A 26,007-nucleotide genomic window follows, 5' to 3' on the forward strand; every position below is an offset into this window, starting at 1 on the left:
TATAAAATATGATTTTAGTTATTTAGAAACTAGTTAATCTTCAATTTTTAAAGATCTTGGTTTTCAAAATGAGCAATATTTTACATAAATATGAATAACAGACTTTACCAAGCCTATTATTTTCTCTAAACTCTTATGAAGACCCCCTCCAAAAAAGGAAGCAGTTCTAACTGGCTACTGTATAACTTAAATCACAAGTTTATTTTCCTCACCAAACACCCATTACCAATTGTCAACATGTTGAATAATTGTGAAGTTCTGTCAGGATTCTCATAGATAGGCCTGGCAATGCCTTCTCATGCACCAAAAGACACAAGGCCAGGAGGAATTGCCATACTCCTTACCCCTCACTCCTCATGGCCACATCCACATCAACTCTTTCATCACCATTCCTCAACAACCTCTCCCCTGAAGTTCAATTCATCCATCTAGTCTTGATTCCTACTGCAGTCGTCTACTGGCATTCAATTCATTACCCTCTTCTCTCAACAAGTTCAATACTTGGCTCACAATACTCTCTTCACCTCACCCCCTGTTCTTGTACTTGGGGCTTCAATATACACACATTCGCATCACTAACTTCTTTATATCTACAATTATACATTCAACTCCACCTCAGTTAGACACAGGACAGTGAAACCCTTGGTCAACCATATGTATTTTGTTGAAAATACAGAACTTTGAAATTCCTCCTATCCTTTTATCTTTTATTCTTCCTTCTTACCAGGGACTTAATCGCTCCTTCCTGCCTCTTTTCTAAACCATCACCCCTGCTATGGCCCTACTCTTTTCCTTTTAGGCTTGATCCTAGGATTGTTCAATTCAATTATACACTCTCCTTTACCCTTGAATTTCTTCTCGTCTTGTCTAGTCATGCCAAACACGAACTACTCAAAAATCTTCATTGGCTTCCTATGTTATTACTTAATCCCTCTGGGTCTCAGTTTCTTTAACAGTAAAATGAGAGGGTTAGACTACATGGCTTTTGAGGTTGCTTCCAGATCTAAATTTTTGAGGATGGATGATTATAGATAAATTTAACTTTCTTAACCTAGCATTTAAAGTCCTTATCGCAATCCCATGAGATTGTGAGCTCCTCTATGGTAGGGACCTTCTTTTGCCTTTCTTTGTATCCCCAAGGTTTAGTACAATGCCTGGCACATAGTAGGCACTTAATATTAGGTCAATATTATTATCAATAACATTGACTATTAATCTAAGTTTTCAGACTTCTTTCTTATTAGTTCCCATCTTCCCCTCCTCCCCTGGCCCCACTACTTTACCTTCCAGCTAAATTGGCCTAGTAGCTATTCTTCAAATCTGACTTTCAAATTTATATGAGCTAGCCCCCATGTACGGGCTTTTTTCTCTTCAATTCTGCCTCTTGCTGCCTGGTTTCATTCAGGGTTTAATTCAGGTACCACTTCCTATGTGAAGCCACTACTGATCCACTGCAATTTGTAGAGTTTTCCTTCTCTCCTGAAATGGATTGTTTTATTTTTACCTTTGAATCCTCAGTACCTCCCAAATATGGACACAATAAATATCTCTTGAGTTGAGCTAAATTACTGGTAAAAAAATTACACAAATGTTGACTAATAAAGGAAATGTAGAAATGCAAAGGTCATTTTTTCATAACCACTGCCTCCCCTAATACAGCTAGAAAATATAGACTGTGAAATATGTTCATGATCCTTTATTTATTGTGCACCTTCAGGGCAGATAGCACTCACTGTTCTAGACGCAGTTCAAATACACTGTCCTAGAAGTTTTAGGGAACTTTAAAGCTATTAAAGCTTAAAACTACACTAAGACCTTTGGGATACCCTGCATATAGTTTTGGTTAGGTGAAATAAAAGTTAAATGGTAATAGCAATGACTAACATTTATATAGCACTTCAAGGTTTTGCAAAGGTCTTTAGGCATTATCTCATCCGATTCTTACAACCCTGAGGGGTAAGTGCTATTATTTATCCACATTTTACGGATGAGGAAACTGAGACTGAGAAAGTCACTTAATGACTTGTGCAAGGTCACAGAGCTATTAACTGTGAGTGAGGATTTGAATTCAGGACTTCCTAACTCTCAGTCTCCTAGTCTATCCACTGTATCACCCAGCTACTGCTAAGAAGTCTCCTGTCTTCTGTAAAGATAAGTCTGAAAATCACAGGTACAATGTGAACACATAGATTCGTGTACCTCTAACAACATACATACAAAGAAGTTGAGGTGCTATCAGGACAATGAAGTGGTTGAGGAGGTAAAGTGTTTGCCAAGTTACTAACAAAAGCCTTCCTGGGAGAGTTGAATTTTTAAGTTAATAAGTATAGAACAGTCTAGCGAAAGGGCAATTTGGTTAAAGAACTGTTTGAGCTCCTTTAGATCAGGTTAACACATCCCCCAATATGAATAGCCTGGCTGAGTAATTAAAACAACCAGAAAGGCAAGTATTGAGCATTTAGATCATCTGGATCTCATACCACTGAGTGCCCAGAAGAGGAAAGCTTTGAATATAATATTCCAAAGGGCAAAAAGATAGAGCCTTAAGACCAAGAATAACTCATCTGACAAAACTAAGTATAATCTTACAAGGGGAAAATGGCTCTTTAATGAAATAGAGGACTTCCAAGTATTTCTGATGAAGAGACCCAAGCTGAGTAGATACTCTGAAATACAAACAAATGAATCAAGAGAAAGCATAGAAAGGTAAACACATAGAACAAACAGGAGGGATTATTTGACCTAAGTACATAGGCAGCCCATGAGGAGTCAGAAGCTCTTCCCTTGGGCTTCTGACTTACACATTAGCATGGTCAAACCAGACGCAGGTAAACTGTACTTAAGTGAATCAGTGACTATAGGCATGCGTAGCCCTTCCATGTTATGGCTAAGTAAACTTCCTTTTGTTAACTTTTTAAAAAAGTAATAGAAGAAGTGAATAAAATGATTGCTGTGAGAGCTCTGATGAAGTTAGACAATGTGGATTTGCAGTGGGTCCAATCAGTTTGATTTTGTGACTTCTTCCAGCAGTATTTTTTACCTCAGGGGTAGGACCAAAGATGGCAAAATAGTGCAAAGCAAACAGTGTTGCTGCCTTTGGAGGCAGGGGGATTGGTCCAAGGTCCAGTCCTGCCACACTCTCTGTGTGAACTTGGGCAAGTGACCTCAGTGTTCTCTTCTACAAGACAGGAGGGCTGGAGAAGACAGGTGCAAGGGTCCCTTTCTATTATAACTCTAAAATCCAAGCATTAGCAGGGTTTAAAAAGTTTAAGGGCAGAGGATAGAGGCGTGTAAGGACTATGAACAGTGTATTTTTTTTTAAAACAGGTTAAATCTAGGTTCCAGACTGTGAAAGGAGAGAAGTAAAGCCAGAACAGGAGTGATGGATGAAGAAAACAAGAAGGCTGAGAGTATACAGGAAAGGAAAGATTAAGTGGAAGAAGACTGTGGGAAAGAGTAAGAAAAATACCAGGAAATAATGATTTGAGAAGGATTTTTTGAGTTCTGGATCAGCCTGGGATGATAGTAGGATTTAGGGTGACTGTCCTTGTCAGCTACTAAGCCACATTGTAGAGAGAAACCAGAACTGAGGAGACTGATAAACTTTATGAAGTGGTTGTGGGAGTCATCAACCCAAAGAATTAAGTCCCCAAGAATATGGACAAGGGTTAGGGTGGAGATGACTGTAAGTCAGGTACTAAAGATTTATTGAGAAGTAGATGAAGGCAATAAGGATCTGAATACTGCATAGACCTAAATAATTGAAGAAATAGATATTGCTCATGATAAAATTAGTCAAAATAATAAAAATGATACCACCTAAATTAATTTACTCATTCAGAGCCATATCAAGCTGCCAAAGTATTACTTTATAGAACTAGAAAAAATAGTAATGAAATTCATATGGAGGCAAAAAAGGTAAAGATCTCAAGGGAAATGATGAAGAAGTTGGAATGAAGGTGACCTAAAGGCCTGGTGGTACCAGATCTCAAACTAGACTATGAAGCAGTAATTCTCAAAACGATTTTGTACTGGTTAAAAAATAGACTGCTCAGTGGAACAGATTAGGTATACAACATATAGAAGCAAATGCATCTAGTAGCCTTGTGTTCAATAAGCAAAGAGACTCCAGCTACTGGGGTAAGAAATGACTATTTGATAAAAACTGCTGGGAAAACTGGACAGTAGTATATCGAATAAATTAGATTTATGCCAACAGCTCATACTTCATACCAAGATAAGCTCCAAACATCTATGTGATCTAGATATAAAAGGTCACATTACAAACAAATTAAAGAAATATGAAAAAAAAATTACCTATCAGATCTATGGGGAAAAGAAACATTCATGACCAAACAAAGGACAAAGAGAATCACAGAAAATAAAATAGTTTTGATTACATAAAATTTAAAAGATTTTGCATAAACAAATCTGATAAAGCTAAGAGATGATAAATACAGAGCACAGAATCAGACATATTTTTCAGATAGTCACTGGGGGAGTTTGTTTTGCTTGACTATGTGTATCTGTTAAAAGGTACTTGTTTTGTTTTGTTTTTCCTGTGGGGTGGGGGTGGGGTGAGAAGAGAAAATAAATTTCTGTTAATTAAATTTTTTTTAATATTCCATATATGAAGTGAATCTCAAAGGGAGAGAGACCAGTGAGTGATGGTGGCAAAAGTATGAATGGGAAGTATGTCAGGAGTATTTAGATGCTGACTAGTCTAGCTGGCTCTTGTATGCACCCTCAAAAGAAAGGGTGGCAGGGGATAAGATATCTTCAAAAGAGGAATTGCCAGAAGATGTAAGAAGGGCAAGGAAGAAATTGAGGATGAAGGGCATTATATTAATAACAGTGTGGGATTTCCTGAGGGCTGAATGCAGGGAAAAGACAGAAGAGGAGAGGGATCAGGAAGCAGTCAGGTTGAGCTGAAAAGGGTTAAGAGCACAAGGAGAGGCAGGAAGGAAAAAGCAATTTTGCCTCAGCAGACAGTTATTTCTGAATCACAAGAAATACATGAATAGAAAGTAGAAATTCACTAGCAATGGAATAGGATGTGTACCAAGTATGAAGAAGTCTCTAAGTTAAATCAACCCAAGGTTCTACCTAGACTAACACTTCTGCTGATGTCTCCAGGGGAGTGTCCCCTTTTTAACTTTCTCTATTAATCTCACCTCCACTCAGCCCCAGATGATTGGTAACTGGTAGAAAACATTTCAAGGGCCCAGGCTCTTCCAGAAAATCAGTGCTTAATAAATGTTGGTTGAATTCAATCAATGAATCAACAAGCATTTTATTAAATGGTGTCTACATAATTAGCAGGCATTTTTTAAGCACTGGAGATACAAAGAAAAAGCAGAAATAGTCCCTTCCCTCAAAGAGTTTACATCCTGATATGGAAGTAAACAATTATATAAATAGGTACACACAAAATATATACAGATTAGATGGAAGGTAATCTTAAAGGAGAAGGCTCTAGCATGTGGGGAGAGCAGTAAAGGCCCACTGTGGAAGGAGACATTTAAGTCAAGGAAGCTGAGCTGAAGGAAGGCAGGGATCATATGAGACAAAGGTGAGGAGGGAGAATATTGCAAGGCTGGAACACAGCCAGTGAAAAGGTAAGAGATGGGATTTTATGTGTGAGGAACAGAAACTGAGCCAACAAGATTGGCCCAAAGAGTGTGTGGAGACGAGTAATGCTTAAGACTGCTAGGAAGGTAGGATGGGGCCAAGTTATAAGGACTGAGGGTATTAAGGAATCACTGGAGTTTTGTGAGTAAGTGGAGGTGGGAAAGACATGATCAGACTTGGGCTTTAAGAAAATCATTTTAATACTTGTGTGGAGGATGGATTAGATTAAAGGAAGGGAGATTGGTTTGAAGGCACTCACAGTTGACCAGGACTGGTAGTCTCCCACCAAAGGCCTCCTTCGTCTAACACAGGAACCGTGTCAATCCAGGGTGGTCTCTCACAATTTGCCAAGATTATAAGCTGTTCTAAATAACTCTACTATAAAAGTTATAGTCTAGAACTTAAAAAAAAAAAAGACCATGCTGACCCAAGACGGCCAATAATAGGAATAAATAGCACCAATGCCAATTTCAATATAAGACAACCAAAGCCAACAAACGTAATAATAAAAGAAAAGCTCAGGGATTTTTTCTCGTATTGCTTCAACGGTGTTTTTTTTCTTTTCGTCAAGTTTACTTACAGGCTGAAGATAGGACAGGACATAGAAGACAATCAGGTTATCCAGAAAGTAAAGGAAGGCAGGAATGGACCACTTCATATAATGGCAGAGTTCTCTCCAAGAGGCACATCCAAAATCTTTACAATGATAGTCCTCTACAGGAAAAGATAAAATGGATATGGAACTGGTATTGGTGAAAATGATCAAACTTTCAGATGAAAAGACAAAACTAGATTCCATTTCTAAAAATACTTCCTTAAGAAGGAATTTATGGATCTGTCTAGATGAATGTTCAATAGCCTTAGAAAATAAAGGATAATAATGAATATAGCCAAGAATATAAATGTTTTATATATTGTTGATGTACCTCTTCTCTGCCCTTGGGAAACACGGTGAAAGTGATGACCTTGATTTCTATTTACTTGAGATCTGGAAGTAACAACTGAGGAGGTCCAGGAAAATGTACATGATTTTGCTTTACATCTATTGGCATAAGACTAAGAAGGAAGAATAAGGCAATAAGCTAGAAGAAACAGTCAGATATTGACAGTAGTATTTTCTCATTGTGGTCTTAAAAAGATGGATTAGACTTCAAATTTGAACTCACCTCTGTGGCACTAAAGAAAATTTTAGCCTTCAACTGAATAATCTGAATATATCCTGGTTTCAAAAAAACTCTAGTAGAAGTCATGCCACAGATAGAAGGAAAAGGGTAGAAAGACCAATGGTGCAAATTTCAAACAAAGCATAAAAATGCCCTAGTTTCATCCATCTTTCAATGTTTCCCAGCCAGAATTTTAGATTAAGAAACTTGGTCTATTTAGGTTTAGATTAAGAGACTCAGTCTAATATGAAATAATGTAGTAATATGAAAATACTAATATGAAATAAATGTAGTAAACTGCTAGAGCTTCTCTTCCTAGGCTAGCTCTTAGAAATTGCTTGTTTATATTAAACCTCACAGTAAAAGTTTACTAGATGCAGGAGAACAGGTTCGATAACATGATTTTCTAATGATTCATGAATTCATCAGAATGAGATGTCCCTCCCCCAACAAAGACAAAATAAAATCCTAGGGAGTTTTTGAGGGACAAAGAGGTTAAATGACCAGTCTATGGTCACAGAGCTAATAAGTGTTAGAAGCAGGATTTGAATCTTGACTCCAAGACTAGAACTATTCACTAATGCTTTTTCAGAGCCAATACTATGCAGAAAATATATAGTATTTTGTAATACAACATTTATCTACAATATAAATAGCTCAGGAAACATAATTAAGTAACAGGATTCAATCAATAAGTATTTATTAAGTGCCTGCTTAGTCATTTGTTTAATTTTTTTATTATCAAATAAACTGGAGGGTATTATTTCAACAGCAAATTTAATACCAAGAAACAAAGAAACTAATGCCTTGTGGTTTGGCTATTTTTAACCAACATCAGATTAAGAAACAGTAAGATGAAAAAGGTGTAACTTTAATATTACGGAAGTATACTTTTAAGGAGATCTTATTAGGAAAGATAATGACTGTTACATTAGAAAGATTATGAAAGGTACCAAAATGTTATTATTTCAGATTTTACAATCAGTATGCCATTTTTATTGTTATGGCTAAGTTTTCATTCTGTCCAACAAGTTTCAAAATATGGTTTATTACACGCATTAACAGAACACTTACAAGTTCAAAACACATGTTTCATGACTAAAAAAAGTTCAACTGAGAATTTTATAAAGGACATTTTTTTCTAATAGATGTAACTCAGAATCTACAAGCTTGATTGTAGATCAAGAGATGTTGGGCATACAAAGACAAAAATGAAACAGTACTCAAAAGGAAATTACTAAAGGGGAGACAACGTGCAAACATATATTTACAAATTAACTCAGGATTATATGCAAATAACCCAAGATTCTAAATTACAAGCAGAATGCATCTTTTTAAGAGTTTGTAACCGAGCCAATGGCCACCAACTGAGTAACAGCTCTACAAACTATGGTACTCAAATGTAATGGAATACTCATGGACTATAAGAAACAAAGAATATGAAGAACTCCGAGAAACATGGGAAGACTTATATGAACTGATACAGAGAATCAAAAAAACAACATAAATGATGTCTACACTAATAGTTAATATTTACATAATGTTGTGAGGTTGGTAAAAAAAACACTTTATACATGCTATCTCACTTGATCCCTACCTAGAACTACCTTCTGAGGTGGGCGCTATTATTCTCTGCACCTAACAGATGAGGAAATGGGGACTGACAAAGGTTAAGGGACTTGCGATGCATACACAGCCAGTTACTCTCTAGGGTGCTATCTGAAACCAGGTCTTCCTGACTCCCCATGCAGCACTCTCGCCGTTATATCTCCTGACTGTAACAATGTAAACAGGAACAACAACAAAAGAAACTGACTGTGACATAAGCTTGGCCCTGGGAGAAAATGCACCTTCCCGCTTCTTGACAGAGATCACACAATCAGCATCAGCTGAGAAACTGGTGAGTTTTGCTGATCTTCCTTCTCCCTCCCCTCCTCTTTGAAAAATCCTTTGTTATAAGGGATGACTTTCTGAGGAAGAGGAACATATTCAGAAATGAAGGTGATGTAAAAACAAAATATATAAATATATGTACACTTATGTAGCTGCAAACTGCACCACAACAAAAATCCACACAATATTAAAAAAAACAGTGTCTATCACCTTAAAACTACTAAAAAAAATTGAATAATTCCTTACCAAAAAGTAAGAAGCATTTTGATAGACATTCTTAGAGAACATGATAAGCAGATCAATAATCAAGAGAAATAATTTTGGAATAAGCAGACATTGCTTTACTGAGCAACAGTAAAAGCTGAATAATAAGTACAAATCCACTGGATTTGTGGAAAGTAACCTAAAAATGATTTAGCTCTGAGAGCCTTTAAAATGGCTAAAACTCAAGAATGAAGTCAAAAAGCCTTCTTTGGGCAACATCTGCATGAACTTGGATGACAATACGTTGACAAATAAACATCAAACAAATGGATGGGTCTTGCAGATTTTTGTTTATGATGGCAATTCAGTGCCAGGCATTTGCTACCAGACATTATAAAAAGGTTGTCCTTAAGGAGTCTAGACTTAGTGATTAATGTTGATTATGGAAAGAAATAGTAAAATTGTGTAGCACATCACTACAATCTTAAAAAATGTAGCACCTATCAAATATCTAGAATATATTGGAATACTAGAATATACATAGCTGCTAAAATTATATATGGTAATCTTTTATTGACTGACAGATTACAAATCCCCAAAGTCCAATATAGATTTCAAAATATCCTCATTGGAAAATGAACCATTATCACAGACTGAACTGTTGCCCACATTTACCCAGAAATAACACTGATCCAAAGAAATTTAAGAGTAACATTTCAGATGGTTACCAAACCAAATTTTACATTCTCCAAACTTAATAAATGAAAAGTTTGCAAAATATATAGACCTAGTAGAGAAAACAAAAATGATATGGGAACAGGAAGAGGTCCATATCATTCCTGCTGTCCCATCTGCTACCAAAGTTGTACCAAGGATGCTTTCAGTAAGCATAAAGAGGGTAAGCTTACAAACTAAAAATACTTTTATTAAACTCCAAAAAGCAGTAACTTCCCACACCTCTGATATTGTAGACAGAACATCAAATATAGAAGAATAATAGTAAGACATTGACTTGTCCCATAACTAACAGAAAGACATGAGAAAAACAAGTTGTTAAAAATGATTGCTTACATTTATATAGCTACTGGGGCAGCTAAGTGGCTCAACGAAAAGAGTGCTGACACTGGAGTCAGGAGGACCTGAGTTCAAATCTGGTCTCAGACACTTCTGAGCTATGTGACCCTGGGAAAGTCAATTAACCCTATTTGCTTCAGTATTCTCATCTGTAAAATGAGCCAGAATAGGAAATGGCAAACCATTCCAGTATTTTTGCCAAGAAAACACCAAAGAGTCTTGGATTTCTAGTTCCTTCAAAGCTTGTTTCAAGTTCCATCTTCTATATGAGGCCTTCCCCCATACCCTCAATTTTTAACATTACCCTCCCCACCCTAAAAAAACTATTTTTCAGTTTCTTCATAGATATTTTATATTTATAGTATTTATGTACTTGTCTCCTCCTAGCATAAAGCAAGCTGCCTGACTGAAGGGAGTCATTTTTTCATTTTTGACTTTGTCCACCCAGTGGATACTTCATAAATACTTGGTGAATTTGAACTAAATGCTTATTTAACAGAGTGTGTGACCAACTTCCCCTGGGCCTCAGTTTCCCCATTTGTAGAAAGAACTTGGATAAGATGATTTACAGGGTCCTTTCAAGCTCTAGAATGCTAATGTTTTTGTTCAGTTGTTTCAGTTGCGTCTGACTCTTTGTGACCCCATTTGGGGTTTTCTTGGCACAGATACTGGAATGGTTGTCATTTCATTCTCCAGCTCATTTTACAGATGAGGAAACTGAGGTAAACATGGTTAAGTGACTTGCCCAGGGTCACACAGCTGTGTGTGTGAGGCCAGATTTGAACTCATGAAGAGGAATCTTCCTGACTTCAGGCCCGGCACTCTATCTACTGTGCCACCTACAATTCTAATTTGATGAAGAGACTCTGAGGGATGGGCCTCCCTTACCTTTCTTCACAACCCAGATTGCCACAGCCACACAAAAGATCAGCTTCACAAGTTCTGAACACATGTTGACAGTTGTAGGAAGATAATCATATTTATTCTCTGAAAGGGAATAGAGAGGAATTTGTTACTCTATCTGGCATTAATATAGTCATTAATTTGGTAAATGTTTTATGAAGCATTTATTATCAATGTACTTCTAGCACAACACTGTTTTATAGACAATTTGTAGAACTGGAATATATCAGGGCATTCACATAGCATTTCCTCATGAAAACTCTGTGAATTAGAGAGTATAAATAGCCCCATTTATAGATGAAGAAACTGAGGCTTAATCATCAACAACCATTTATTAAGATCCTATTATGTGCCAGGCACAGTGCAAAGCACTGGGCAGACAACAAAAGTAAAAACATTATCTACACTGCCAAGGGGCTCACATTCTGAGGAGAAGGAAATGATACACAAAAATACGCACACAAATACAGTCTAAGTGAAAGGTGATCTCAGAGAGGTGATATTATTGGGGGTGGGGAAGGCGGAGAAGAAGAATAGGAAACATCTCCACCAAAAGTGGGATTTAAGCTTAACTTTGGTGGAAGCCAGGGAAGCCAGGAGGCAGAAGTGAGGGCATGGGTGGACAGCCAGGGAAAAGACACAGTCAGGAGATGGGCTGTCCTGTCCAAAGAAAAGTATAACTAGATTGTAACATTTGCAGAAAGAAGTAAAGTGTAAGATGACTGAAAAGGTAAGAAAAGCACAGGCTATAAAATGCCAAAGATAGCATTTTATAGTTGATACCAGAAGTGACAGGGAACCAATGCAGTATGTTGAGAAGGGAGGTACATGGTCAGACCCATGCTTTAGGAAAATCTTTTTGATAGCGGAGGTAGCTTGGATAAAGGATGGACTGGAGTGGGGAGAGGTGTGAGACAAGGAGACCACCGAGAAGTTATTGTAATAGTCTAGGTGTGAGGGGAGAAGGGCTTGTACCACGGTGATGGCTGTGTGAGTGAAGAGAAGGGAACCTATACAATAACTGTCATGAAGGTTAAAGTGACAAGATTTGGCAACTGGTAGATATATGAGGTAGGTGGGAGTAAGGAGCTGAGGATGGCACCAAGGCTGTGATGTGAGTCCGTGTTTCTGGAAGGACGGTGGTGCCCTCAGCAGAGAGGGGGGATTCCCAGGTCACTCCCTCCCTAGACTGCACTACCTGCTCATCACCCTCATCTTCACCTCAGGATGCTGCAGCGTGAGGCCTGCTCACCTGTTTGCTGTGTCCCGGGCCAGGACCGTTGTTTTTCAGAGTGGCCCCAGACATACTAGCTTTACCTGCTTGGCAGATTTGAGCCCCCTCCCCCTGCTTTCCAGTTCCCTTTTATGGACCATCTTCCCCGATTATACTACGAGCTCCTTGATAGCAAGACTATCTTATTTTCTTGCATTTGTATCTCCAGAATTTAGCACAATACCTGGCATATGGTAAGAGCTTAATAGATGATTTACCTTCAAAAAAAAAAGGTAACAGGGGAGTTTGGGACAGAGGAAGGTTTGAGGGGAAAGATAATTAGTTCTGTTTTGGATATGTTGAGTTTAAAGTTTCTACAGGACATCCTATTCAGGATGTCCAGGAGGCAGATGATGATGTAAGATTTTCGCTTAGGAGACAGGTCAGGGCTGGATAAATAGAAATGACAAGCCAACTCAGGGAACTGATAAGACCAACAAATGACACAGGATGGAGAAAAGAAGAAAGGCTAGGGCATAGCCTTGTCATCCTAAAGTGCAGATCTGAAAATGCCCCCCCTCCCTCGCCCCACCCAATTCAATAAACTATAGTGACTCCCTATTATTTCTAGGATCAGATATAAAATTCTGTTTGGCATTAAGAGTCTATCATGGCCTACCACTCAGACATCCTCCGGCCCCATTGCTCTAGGCTTCTACACCTTCCCCTCCTACTTCCCTTCCCATGTACTCTGAGATCCATTAACACTGGACTCTTCCTGTTCCTCACACAATACAATACACAATCCATTTCCCGACTAAACATTTTCATTGGCTATCCCCGGCCCTTTTCATCTCTGCCTCCAGCTCCACTAGCTTCCTTCAAGACCTAGCTAAAATCCCACCTATCAGAAGTCTTTCTTAATCCCTCTTAATTCTAGTGCCTTCCCTCTGTTGATCATGTCTTGTTCATGCTATATATAGATTGCTTTACATGGTTGTTTGCACATCGTCTCCTCTATGAGGAGCTCTTTGTGGGGAAGGACTGACTTTTACCTTTTTTTTTGTTTTCAATGCCTGGCACAGTGGCTGGCACATAACAGGCATTTAATAAATGTTTATTCACTGACTACTGTCCACAGTTACAGGCATGACCTTGATGAAGATCCAAAAAAGGACACTAAGATGGAACAATCAGAAAAGTAGGGCAAGAACTAGGTAATTTCACAAAAACCTAAGAGAGGAGACAGTGTCCAGAAGGAGAGGGTGATTGACAGTGTTAAAAGCTGCAGAGAGGTCAAGAAAGATGATGGCTGAGAAATGGCCATTAGATTTGACAATTAAGAGATCACTTACAACTTAGGAGAGAGCATTTTCAGATGAATGATAAGGCTAGAAGCCAGAATGTAAGGGAATTATAAATGAGTGAAAGAAGTAGCAAAGGCCTTTAATGTGGATGGCTTTCTCAAGGAGGTTAGCCATGAAGGAGAAAAGAGATATAAAATGACAGCTAGCAGGTATGGCGAGATCAAATGACTTGTCCATGGAAGGGTGTGCTAGCGCCAGGTCTAACCAGCAAGTCAAATGTTTAATTTTCACTGTGATACTTCAGAAATCTACAATTGTTACAAATCAGGGCTTGATTTATTGTTTTGTTGATTGTCTAGAGACTTAAGAAAGTGTTGCTAATAACAAATAAACTTAAAAGTTTTCATGCATACATTTTTCCCCCCAGAGAGCCTGTTGCCACCATACCCCTATATTGCTCAATAAACATTGCTTGAGCTCAGCAGGAATGCAGTTGAAGGCTCAGGGAATAAAGTCATTACCACACTGAAAGTCTGGAGACTGTAAGCTACTAATAATAATTACAGAAGTTGGCATTTATATAGCACTTTAAGATTTCCAAAGTGCTTTAAATCCATTATCTTGCTTGAGTCTCACAACACCCTTGTATTCATATCACAGAGAGAGTTAAAAACCAGAGCTGGGAATAAAATTCAGGGCCTCCTGATTCCTGGTCAATGCCTTTTCTCGCTTGGGTTTAGTGTCAGAAAAGCTAGGTTTCAGCCCCTAGTCCATTGCTTATTCAGGGAAGCAGAATGGTAGTGGGAAAAAGTCAGAAATGACTGGATTCTAATTCTACCTTTCACATTTATTAGCTAGGTCATGACAGACAAGTAAATCACTTCTTTGAGACTCAGTTTCCCCGCCTGTAAGTCAAGGATAATAAAACCTATTGCACTTACCTCTTAGTATTATCATGAGAATTTTTCAATATTAATGCATTAAAATTATATATACATATGTGATATTATTATAATTATAATACCACAACACTGCTATATTCTAACCGAAAGTCCAGAGAAGTGAGCAATATAAAGTGATAAAACCTGAACCAGTAGAGATCTACACAGGTGCACACTCTAAAGAATTTTGCAGTCACTAATTCATTATTTTCACATGCCTATTTCCTCTTTCTATACTCTTCAGCTACCATTCACCTAAATTTATTCCTCCTTTTGTTGTGCTCTATTTTGTTTTTCTGTAAATCTTTTGAAAACTGGTCTCAGTCATGTTCTAATCAATTTAAAATGTCTTCTTTATGAATCATATATGTCTTATCAGCAGAGATCATGCCACATTATATGTATATATGTACATGTGTCTACGTATTTATACATATATAATTATATATATACACATATATATGTATATATATATATACATACATATGTGTGTGTATGTATTCATTCCAAAAGCCAGCACAGTGGTTTATACAAAAATCTAATAAATCACAGAATGCTACATTTAGAAAAGGCTTTATGTAATCTCTATCCAATAACCCTCCTAATGTTCTTCCCCCACTTCATAAGTATTTTATTTTTTCCAATTATATGTAAAGATAGTTTTCAACATTCACTTTTATAGGATTTTGAGTTTCAAATTTTTTTCTCCCTCCCTACACTCCCCCTTCCCCACAACAGCATGCAATCTGATGTAAGCGATACATGTACAATCATATTAAACATATTTCCACGTTAGTTATGTTGCGAAAGAAGAATAAGACAAAAAGGGAAAAACCATGAGAAAGAAAAAAAAGAGAAAACAGAATGCTCCGATCTTCAGTCAGACTCCATCAGTTCTTTCTCTGGATGTGGATAGAATTTTCCATCATGAGTCTTTTGGAATTGTCTTATATCACTGTATTGCTGAGAAGAGCTAAGTCCAGGAGAGGCAGAGCCAAGATGGCAGAATAAAGGCAGGAACTTGCCTGAGCTCTCTCCCAAAACCCTCCAAATACTTTTTAAAAATGACTCTAAACAAATTCTAGAGCAGTAGAACCCACAAAAAGATGGAGTGAAACAAATTACCAGCCCAAGACAACTTAAAAGATCAGCAGGAAAAGTGTGTTGCACCAGGGTGAGAAAGGAGCACAGTTCAGTGCAGGCAGGGCCCCAGCAAACTAGGAGCAGGCCTCAAGGCAACTGAATCACTGGCACCAGTGGTGGTTTCCAGACCTCGCAGCCCACAGATGCCAAAGACAACTTAGAAGGTCAGTAGGAAAGGTCTGTCACACCTGGGTGAGAGTAGAGTGCAGTCCAGCGCAGGCTACACCAGCACAGTCTGCACTGGCACAGTTTTGGCCCCAGAAAACCAGGAGCAGGTATTGGGAGTGACTGAGTTAGCAGCACCAGCGGCTGCTTCAGGAGCTTTTGATCCATAGATGGTAAGGAAGTCAAACAACTGGTCAGAAGGAGATTACAGGGGTCTTTTTGTTAGCACTAAGGCAGGACTCTGTTGCTTTGCCCATACTCAGATCCCAGGTTACAGTCCTACGAGGCAGTCCCAGGGTGAGGAGGAGCACTAGCATAGCAGAGTTTGTGGGAGAGGTACCCTCCTCACAGTTCCAGGGCAGAAAGGAGTGCTCATGGTTACTCACAGACCAGAGCACAGGCCAGGAGAGGAGTAAACACCTCTCCTAAGATCATACCATCTTGGAAGAACTGAAAACTTACAGGTGCCTTGAAGTCTCTCTGACAATAGCTGCATAAAACCCCTGAAGACTATGACAGTGTGCCTTCTACCCTGGAAGCAGAGCCCTACTTTAACAAATAGTTAAAAGTCAAGTAATAGGCTGGGACAATGAACAAACAGTGGAAAAAACTCTGACTATAGAAAGTTACTATGGTGACAAGGAAGATCAAAACACACACTCAGAAGAAGACAACAAAGTCAAAGCTCCTACATCCAAAGCCTCCAAGAAAAATATGAATTGGTCTCAGGCCATGGAAGAGCTCAAAAAGTATTCTGAAAATCAAGTAAGATAGGAGAAAAATTGAGAAAAGTAATGAGAGTGATGCAAGAAAATCATAAAAAACAAGTCAACAGCTTGGTAAAAGAGACACAAAAAAATATACTGAAGAAACTAATACCTTAAAAAACAGACTAGGCCAAATGGTAAAAGAGGTCCAAAAAGCCAATGAGGAGAAGAATGCCTTAAAAAGCAGAACTGGCCAAATGGAAAAGGAGGTCCAAAGGCTCACTGAAGAAAATAATTCCTTAAAAATTAGAATGGAGCAAGTGGAAGCTAATGACTATGAGAAATCAAGAAACAATAAAACAAAATCAAAAATGAAAAAAAAATGGAAGACAATGTGAACTATCTCATTGGAAAAACAACTGACCTGGAGGAGAGATATTTTAAGAATTATTGGACTACCTGAAAGCCATGATCAAGAAAAGAGTCTAGACATCATCTTTCAAGAAATTATCAAGGAAAACTGCTTTGATATTCTAGAACCAGAGGGTAAAATACAAATTGAAAGAATCCACTGATCACCCCTTGAAGGAGATCCCCAAATGAAAACTGCCAGGAATATTATAGCCAAATTCCAGAGTTCCCAGGTCAAGAAGAAAATATTGCAAGAAGCCAGAAAGAAATAATTCAAGTATGGTGGAGCCACAATCAGAATAACATAAGATTTAGCGATTTCCATGTTAAAGGAACAGAGGGCTTGGAATATGATATTCTGGAGAGCAAAGGAGATAGGATTACAACTAAGAATCACCTACCCAGAAAAACTGAGTATAATCCTTCAGGGGAAAAATAAACATTCAATGTGATAAAGGATTTTCAAGTATTCTTGATGAAAACACCAGAGCTGAATAGAAAACTTAACTTTCAAATACAAGACTAAAGAGAAGCATAAGAAAGCAAATAGGGAAGGGAAATTATAAGGGACTTAATAAAGTTAAATTGTTCCCATTCCTACATAGGAAGATGATATTCGTAACTCATGAGATCTTTCTCATTATTAGGGCAGTTGGAAGGAGTATATATAGATAGAGAGCACAGATGTGTGTTGAATAAAAAGGGATAATATCTAAAAACATAAAAATCATCATCAAACTTTTCTAAATTAATGGTAAAAATTGTTTTTACATGTAACTGGGGTTAGAATTTTAAAAAAGAAAATTAAGGAAAAGATCAATATGTAAAAAAATATTTATAGCAGCTCTTTTAGTGATGGCAAAGAATTGAAAATTGAGGGAATGCCAATCAACTGGGGAATGGCTAAAAAAGTTGTGGTATATGATTGTGATGGAATACTATTGTGCTAAAAAGAATGATGAGCAAGATGCTCTCAGAAAAGCTTGAAAAGACTTACATAAACTGATGCAAAGTGAAATGAGCAGAACTAGGAAAACACTATACATTGTATGATGATCAACTGTGAATAACTTAGCTATTCTCAGCAATACAATGGGCCAAGATAATTCTGAAGGACTTATGATGAAGAGTACTGTCCATCTCCAGAGAAAGAACTGTTGGGGCCTGAAAACATATTACTTTTCCTTTACGTTCTTTATTTTTCTTGGGTCTCTTTGTCTGTATGTTTTTGTTTTTTTTTACAGCGTGACTTACGTGGCAATGTGTTTTGCATGACTACACATGTATAACCTATGTTAAATTGCTTGCTTTCCCAATGTGGGGGGTGAGGAGGAAGAAAATTTGGAACTCAGCATTTAAAAAAAGAGAAGGTTAAAATTGTTTCTACACGTATTTGGGGAAGAATAAAATATTAAATTCTAAAAAAAAGTTGGTCATAGCAAAATATTGCTATTACTGTGCACAAAGTTCTCCTGGTTTTGCTCATTTGACTCAGCAAGTGGAGGTGGTTTTCCTGACTCTTAAGTCCAGCACTGCCTTTTATGCCAGACTGCCTCCAGCCTAGTAAACTGATCAAAAAAAGAAATGGGGTCAATTTTGCATGATTTTTTTTTCTTAATAAGCCCATGTTGTATTTCAGCTACTACCTTATTTTAGGTGATTACACACTCCTTATTCAAATAATCTATTTTAAAAATTCTGCTGAAGATTGGCATCATATTTATCTGCAGAGTCTAGAATCCCACCTTTCCCCTTATTAAATAACTAGAATGACATTTCCTTGTCTACAGCCTATTGGCAAGTGTCCCATTCTTCATTATGTCATAAAGATCATTAATAATAATCCCATAATCACATCTCTAAGCTCATTAGTATCCTGGAAAATAATCTGAGTCTAGAGAGTCTCACTGAAGTGGCTACAAGCCCTCTTACTAGCCTCTCTCCTAGCCGGACCTTCAAATCCCTCTTAATATTTTTTTCTATCCTTTCAGTTTAATGGCTTTTCCTTGCTAGGAAAATGGATGCATTAGAATTAAGTAGTTTTGCTTTCTCTTTCTCTGTCAATTGTTAAAAAACCATCTTCCCCAAGCAATGAGCCTATTGTTTTCTTGTTTCTTATGCTATAAGCTTGGAGAAAGAGATGGCAAATGGAAATTTTAAAGAAAGATACCTATCAACATCTGTGAAAACAAATCTCTTATCAAAGACAGGAAATTTCTCCCATGTACATGACCATCAATATCCATGGATTATGCAAGCTAGACAGCCACTTTAGGAACATTAATGAAGTAGTAAGCACCAAATACTAAGTGCAGAGACAGATACAGCCTATTATTAAGTAGTCTCTAGCTTATCTGGTAGGGCAGTGAGGAGCCCATGATTGAAAAAATAGACTTCTGGCCAAGATGGCCCTATGATGGGAGGAATGGCTGAACAAATCCTGGTATATGAATATAACAGGGTAGTATTATGTTGTAAGAAATGAAAAAAGATGATTTTAAAGAATCCTAGGTAGTATGGAATGAAACAGAATGAAGAGGGTAGGACCAGGAGAATAATTTACACAAAGATAGCAATACTGCAAAGAAAAACAACTTTGAAAGGCTTAAGTACTCTGATTAATTCCATAGCCAACCATGTCTCCCTAAAATCCATGATGAGGCATGTTACTCACCTCCTGACAGAGAGGTGAGGGGCACACGGTACAGAAAGAGGTCTACATTTTTGGACAACATCACTTTGTGGAATTGTTTTGCTTAACTATGCTTTGTTACAAGGCTATTCCCACCTTCTCTCTTTCAACTTTTAATTAGGAGGGTATAGGAGGAAGGATAATTAGCAATAGTGATTCCCACCCCAGCCCCATCCCAAGAAACATAGTAACCTTTTTATAATGCAAAGAAGGAAACAGAAGGTAGTTTAGAAGGAAAAACAAATAGGACAATTTTGAAAATACGGTGTAAAATTCATTATATACTTTTGGGTTTTTTTTAGGCAAGTAATATCTCTGTGAAATAGAGATTCATGGTTTCATAAAGAATCCTCTTATTGTGTTATGCTGTATTAATGAAAAAAAATTTTGGTATTCAAATTCAGAATAATTTTTTTTAAAAAATTTCAGATGTTAGCAAAATGGTCCACACAAATTGGTTATTGTCCCCTATTTGACAATTAACCCAATTAACCAGGGACCCTACAACAGAATAAGACATATTGCTTAATAAGGTGAAAAAAATTTTAATATGAATACACTTCATTGCCTATATTCACCAATTGCACTTTGTAGGGGATAATTTCAGTCTTACATTTCACATAAATAAACTAAGAGACAGATACAATTCATGCTGAAACTGAGTCACGCAGCACGAGGAACATTACGTAGGTTTCTAGAATTACAGTGCAGATATTAACATACCTTCATTGGCTGAGAATTTCATCAACAAAATACGACTTGAACTTAAAGCCACAAACATGGTCCCCAGAAGACCTGTGGAAGCTGTTGATGTAATCCATGGTCCAGCCTGACTGCAGCACTTGCCTTCCATTCCAACGTCTGAACTGTCTGATTGTTCGTAGCCTTTAACAAAGCAAAACCTTCATAAGCAAAAGTTCAGTGTTAGAAAAGGGGCAAGCATTGGCATTTGGCATAACTGATGGCACTTTTCTTTTTATTTATTCATTTTTAGTTTTCAATATTCACTTCCATAAAATTTTGAGACCCAAATTTTCTCCCCATCTCTCCCCTCCCCTCATCCCATGATGGTGTGTAAATTGATATAGGCTCAACATATACATTCATATTATAAGGGATGACTGAATTTTGTTTCCACAGAAATTATATGAAATATAATTTGTGAAACCTAAGGAGATATACTTAAGGCTAATGTAAACGATAAACTGATTGTAGTAGAAAGCAGTGGGGGATGTAGCCCAGAAGTTGAGTGCAGACACTCTCTTTTGTTCTGAGAAGGCCTTTTTCCTGTGTATCAAAAACTGCCAAGCCAGCTGAAGCTCACCAAGGATGAGGCCCATTAACCCATATGCTGTCTTAGATAATGAGACTTTTCTGGGTTGAATCCTTGGGTTGAATCTTCAACTCACACCTTTGTCAACTCTATTTGCAATTGAGAAAATTCCTTTCTCATGCTATGGAGATCATAAAATCTGAGTGATGCAGACATCCAGGGATGAGATTAAGATTATTTATGGCTTGTTATTCCTTTACTAAATAAAGCATAAAGAGAATGAGGATGAAAGGGGTGGGGGTAATTGAAATATGGAAAAGAGAGATGTAAGCTGGGGTGTAGAACCACATAGGGGTGGGGTTTTCAGATAGGCTATGAACCCTGAAATGCCTGGCCAATGGGATACAGAGGAGGGAAATGCAAATCAGATTAGGAAATAAAAGATTTTATCCTTGTCGGAAAGGGCATGACTTTCCTAGGAGTCACCCATCCAAAATGACAAGAAATAAAATTTTTTTCCTTCTAAATTCACTAATGGCCAGGTGGAGTTCTTGGTAAGATGATTATTTCTCACAATATTACACCTATTTCCACACTAGTCACATTGTAAAGAATTAGAACCAATGGGAGGAACCACAAGAAAGAAGAAACAAAATTTCAAAAAAGAGAGAAAGAGAGAAAATAATATGCTTCAATGTTCACAGTTCTTTTTCTGGACGTGAACTGCATTTTCCATCATGAGTCTTTTGGAGTGTCTTAGGTCCTTGCATTGTTAAGAAGAGATAAGTCTGTCAAAGTTAGTCATTGCATAGTGTGGCTGTTTCTGTGTACAATGTTCTCCTGGTTCTGCTCACTTCACTCATCTTTAGTTAATATAAGTCTTTCCAGATTTTTCTGAAGTCTACCTGCTCATCATTTCTTATAGCGCAATAGTATTCCATTACATTTATATACCACAACTTGTTCAGCTATTACCCAATTGATGGACATCCCTTCAATTTCCAATTCTTTGCCACCACAAAAAGAGCCACTATAAATATTTTTATACATGTGGGTCCTTTCCCCATTTTTATGATCTCTCTGGCGTATAGACCTAGAAGTGGTATTGCTGGGTCAAAGGGTATGCACAGTTTTATAGCCCTTTGGGCATAGTTACAAATTGCTCTCCAGAATGGTTGGATCAGTTTACAGCTCCACCAACAATGCATTAGTGTTCCAGTTTTCCCACATCTTTATCATTTTCCTGTTTTGTCCTGTTAGCCAATCTGATAGGAGTGATGTGGTACCACCTCAGAGTTGTTTTGATTTGCATGTCTCTAATCAATAGTGATTTAGGGCATTTTTTTTCATATTCCCATAGTTTTAATTTCTTCATCTGAAAACTACCTATTCACATCCTTTGACCATTTATCAATTGGGGAATGACTTGTATTCTTATAAATTTGACTCAGTTTTCTATATATTTGAGAAATGAGGTTATAAATTTTTTTCTCAGTTTTTTGCTTCCCTACAAATCTTGGTTGCACTGGCTTTATTTGTACAAAAACTCTTCAATTTAATGCAATCAAAATTATCCATTTTGCATTTCATAATGTTCTCTATCTCTTGTTTGGTCATAAATTCTTCCGTTCTCCATAAATCTGACAGGTAAACCAGTCCTTGCCCCACCGATGGCACTTTGAGAAGGCTTATTATCCATTGCTTCCCCTGACATTCTCAATTTGAAGTTGCCCGTATATGACATGCCATCTCCCACTTCTGTTCCTTTGCGTAGGTTGTGTCCCGTGCCTGGAATGCTCTCCCTCTTCACCTCTACCCTTGGATCCCTTGGTTTCCTTGAAACTTACCTCAGGTACTACCCCTCTATAGGTCTTTCCTGTCTACCTCACTTATTACTTATCTGTGTACAATAAGACTGTTTCACTATTTTTGCTTTTGTATCCCTAGTGTCTAGTACACGGTTTGGAGTATAATAAGTGCTTCTTGAACTGAAATAAAATTGAAACTTATTAAATTATCAAAACTACCAGAGTAAGTTCAACTACAATAGTATTTCCATTTTAAATTACTTCAGTGATACAAGTTTGAAGAAGTTAACTATCAAGCTAAAAGGTAATATTTGTATCCTTTATTTACTCACTTTAAGGCTCCATGATTTCATACTCTACACTGATACAGATCACACAACCCCTCTACGCTTTAGCAGATCATATTCATGAGTTGCTATAACTAACAAATATGCTGCCTGATAGCCAACTTCCTAATAATGAGGGTCTCAGGATTTAAATGGGCTGGTCCCTCAGATGATGGAGTCCATCCTTTGGCCTCAAAGCATTTCCACCTGGGTAGGGCCTACCAGAGTTTGTGCTCTACTAGAATGGCTTGTGAGAGTCCACATTCACTTCGAGGTCACAATGAAGCATCCAATGGAGGTTCTTCATCTAGCCTAAATAACAGTAATTCTAAAAACCCTATAAGAATACCTACTGCTTTAACTTTATTTATAGTTAGCATCTTTGATGATACGCTGAAGCATAACAGAGAGCTGGCCTTAAAGCCAGGAAGTCCTAGGTTCAAGTTATACCTCTAACACATTCCGTGTGACCCTGAGCAAGTAACTTAACCTCTCAGTGCTCCAGGCAACAAAGAAGGTGATTTGCATTGGTAAAGGAGTCCCCTTCTCTGAGAGTGACCTAAATCATTGAAATAATAGGTTCAGTCCCTATTCTCTATTTCTCTCTTTCATGGTGAATGCTAGGAAGACACATAAAGCAACGCTTCACTAAGTCTGGTCAGTTGTTCCCATCGGCTCTTCCTATTACTGCCAAACTTAGCATGGATACCTGATCAGCTTAACCCTATTGCAGCTCAGAACTCATGAACTCAAGGAATCCATCAGCCTCAGCCTCCCCTAGCAGTACAGATTACAACTGCATGCTACCATGGCCAGCCCAATATCTTTCAATACCTATACATCGCTATGATGAAAATAAACCAACATAGTTAAGCAGTCTCTGGAGGCACTTGGTGAAAGGATAATCTAAGTCCTAATTCATTTCCATGGTCTCATAAAACAAACAATTCAACAAATATTAAGTATTGTATGTATTTATGTTATATTATATTACTGCATTATATGCAGTAATATGCTCAATTGAGACAGTATTTCTGAATTAAGTGAGTTCTTTGACAGCAGGTAGTAGTATCTAAAGCTATAACTAGTATTGAGTAAATGGGCTTTGAGGTCATGGAAATTGTGGGAAGACATAGGGCACTTCTTCCTTGTGGTGATCACTGTCTCAGGGTTTTCGTTTCACCAGCTCACTCACAGTTCAGGATCCCATTGCCACGGGGCTCCTCTTACTTCTCTATCAAGCCCACCTTCTTTCCAAACCGCCTGAGGCAAAGGGACAGACTACCTTCTTTCTCAGAACAGCTCCATGTGATGTCAGATTGTCTTTTGAAATTCATCCCTCATTCTTTGCACCAGGTAAAAAAAAATTGCTAAGTATAGCTCAGGGTAGGACAGATAGTCTGAATAGTCTGGTGGCATTCATTGTAGTATAATAAAGAGTTAGTTCAAAATAGAATAGAGGTCCCAACATGTACAATAGAATGTACAAGAAATCAAGAAGGCCTAGGAGGACAAAAGACTTTGTTTTATTATTTAGATAACCAAGTTTACTGAAGTTAAAAATCCAGGGGCACCTCTATCATAGCTCAAATAAAAACTGAAAGGGCAAAGGATTTTTATGAGCAAGCAAAGAACTCTATGTATTTTTCTATGGTGAAGGATAAATATGACTATAAACCTGATTCAATTATCTAGTTGTTTTTTTTTAAAGATTCCATTTTGCCACTTTTTCCAGATAATTCATTTCTGATCATAGTCTATTTTCTGAGTAGTTTTACAATCAATGCTAATTCAATTGGTCTAGTTAGACCACATTCACCAACTTCTTCCTAGCCAGGTTTCTCCTACACTTCTATCACGCAACTTTTTTACGCGCTTTGAAGTTTGCAGAGTATGCTTTATGTAGATGACCCCTTATTTGAACCTCATAAGCTTGGGAGGCAGGACCAAAAGTATTATAATCTGAGGAACAGAGAAGTTGAGCCACTTGCCCTTGGTCACATAGCTAATAAGGGTCAGAGGCAACAGAAAAGATTTGAACCCAAGTGGTCATGATCCCCAAAGCACTCTATACATTGTACCCCACTGCTCTGTTACATAATTTACCATTCTCACATTGGCCAATGTTATAGATTCCCCTCAAATAAAACCTTCATTGATTTGAAAATTTAAAAATTTTAGAGCTATTAAAGGAGGCATACATTTATTTGCTTTCTAAGATAGAGTATTACAGTTTCAGGACGTAGTTTATCTGAGATTAATCTATTTGTAGGAGGTTAGAGTTCAGCTATGAAGAAGAGTTTAGTGCTTGGTAGTATTTTGTTTTTCAATCAGTGTTCTTGTTGACAATGTTACCACATTGATTTAACCATGGACAAGGGTTTTAGTCCAAACGTGAACAGACCTGGGCCCGCTTGGTCTTCAAGGACTACTGACTTCTACCTTACATATTACAGGTAATGTGGAGGTGTTCCTTCAGGAGATTATGGAGGCTTCTGACATTCCTCTTAAAGCCAATATTTCTAACCAGGGAATTCTCTGGCTTCAACAGGAGTTAGAAGCCATAGTAGACTATGTTAAGTAAGGGCCACTTAAAAAGTCCTGAAATGTAAGATAAACTAGAACTGTTTAAAAAATAGAATTCGTCAAATGGAAAAGGAAATACAAAAATCCATTGAAGAAAACAGCTCCTTAAAGATTATAATTGCCCAAATGGAAAAGAAAGTACAAAAGCTAACTGAAGAAAAGAACACATTTAAAGTTAGAATTGGGCAAGTGGAAGCTAATCACTCTATGAGACATAGAGAATCAATCAAATTCAAAAGAATTAAAAAGTGGAAGAAAATGTAAAGTCCCTCATGGGAAAAACAACTGACCTAGAAAAATAGATCCAGGAGAGACAATGTCATAATCATTGGACTACTTGCAAGCCAAAATGAAAAGGAGCACCTGGAAAGCATCTTTCAAGAAATTATCATGGAAAACTGCCCTGATCTCTGGGAACCGGAAGACAAAATAGGCATTTAAAGGATCTACCAATCACCTCAGGAAAGAGATTCCAAAAATAAAAACTCCAAGGAACATTATAGCCAAATTTCAGAACTAACAAGTCAAGGAAAAAATACTACAAGTGGCCAGAAAGAAATCATTCAA

At 37.5% G+C, this 26,007-nt stretch overlaps 1 protein-coding gene across 3 annotated transcripts in view; it reads right to left on the minus strand.

Moving 5' to 3' along the window:
- SLC35A5 (solute carrier family 35 member A5) overlaps positions 1-26,007 on the minus strand; it is a 42,695-nt gene that overhangs the window by 7,638 nt on the left and 9,050 nt on the right. For 2 of the 3 annotated variants that reach the window (XM_036744265.1, XM_036744266.1), the window contains exons 2-4: positions 20,171-20,332; positions 10,854-10,952; positions 6,212-6,345 (exon numbers count right to left, since the gene is read on the minus strand). In XM_036744265.1, coding sequence (XP_036600160.1) covers positions 6,212-6,345; positions 10,854-10,952; positions 20,171-20,300 — 363 coding nt within the window. In that variant the 5' untranslated portion in view covers positions 20,301-20,332. Of the gene's footprint in view, positions 1-5,890; positions 5,917-6,211; positions 6,346-10,853; positions 10,953-20,170; positions 20,333-26,007 lie in introns of those variants that run through there. The other variant, XM_036744267.1, reaches the window with a different exon arrangement.

This window comes from Trichosurus vulpecula, chromosome 2, assembly GCF_011100635.1.
Source record: "Trichosurus vulpecula isolate mTriVul1 chromosome 2, mTriVul1.pri, whole genome shotgun sequence".
In the NCBI taxonomy this organism is placed as follows: domain Eukaryota; kingdom Metazoa; phylum Chordata; class Mammalia; order Diprotodontia; family Phalangeridae; genus Trichosurus; species Trichosurus vulpecula.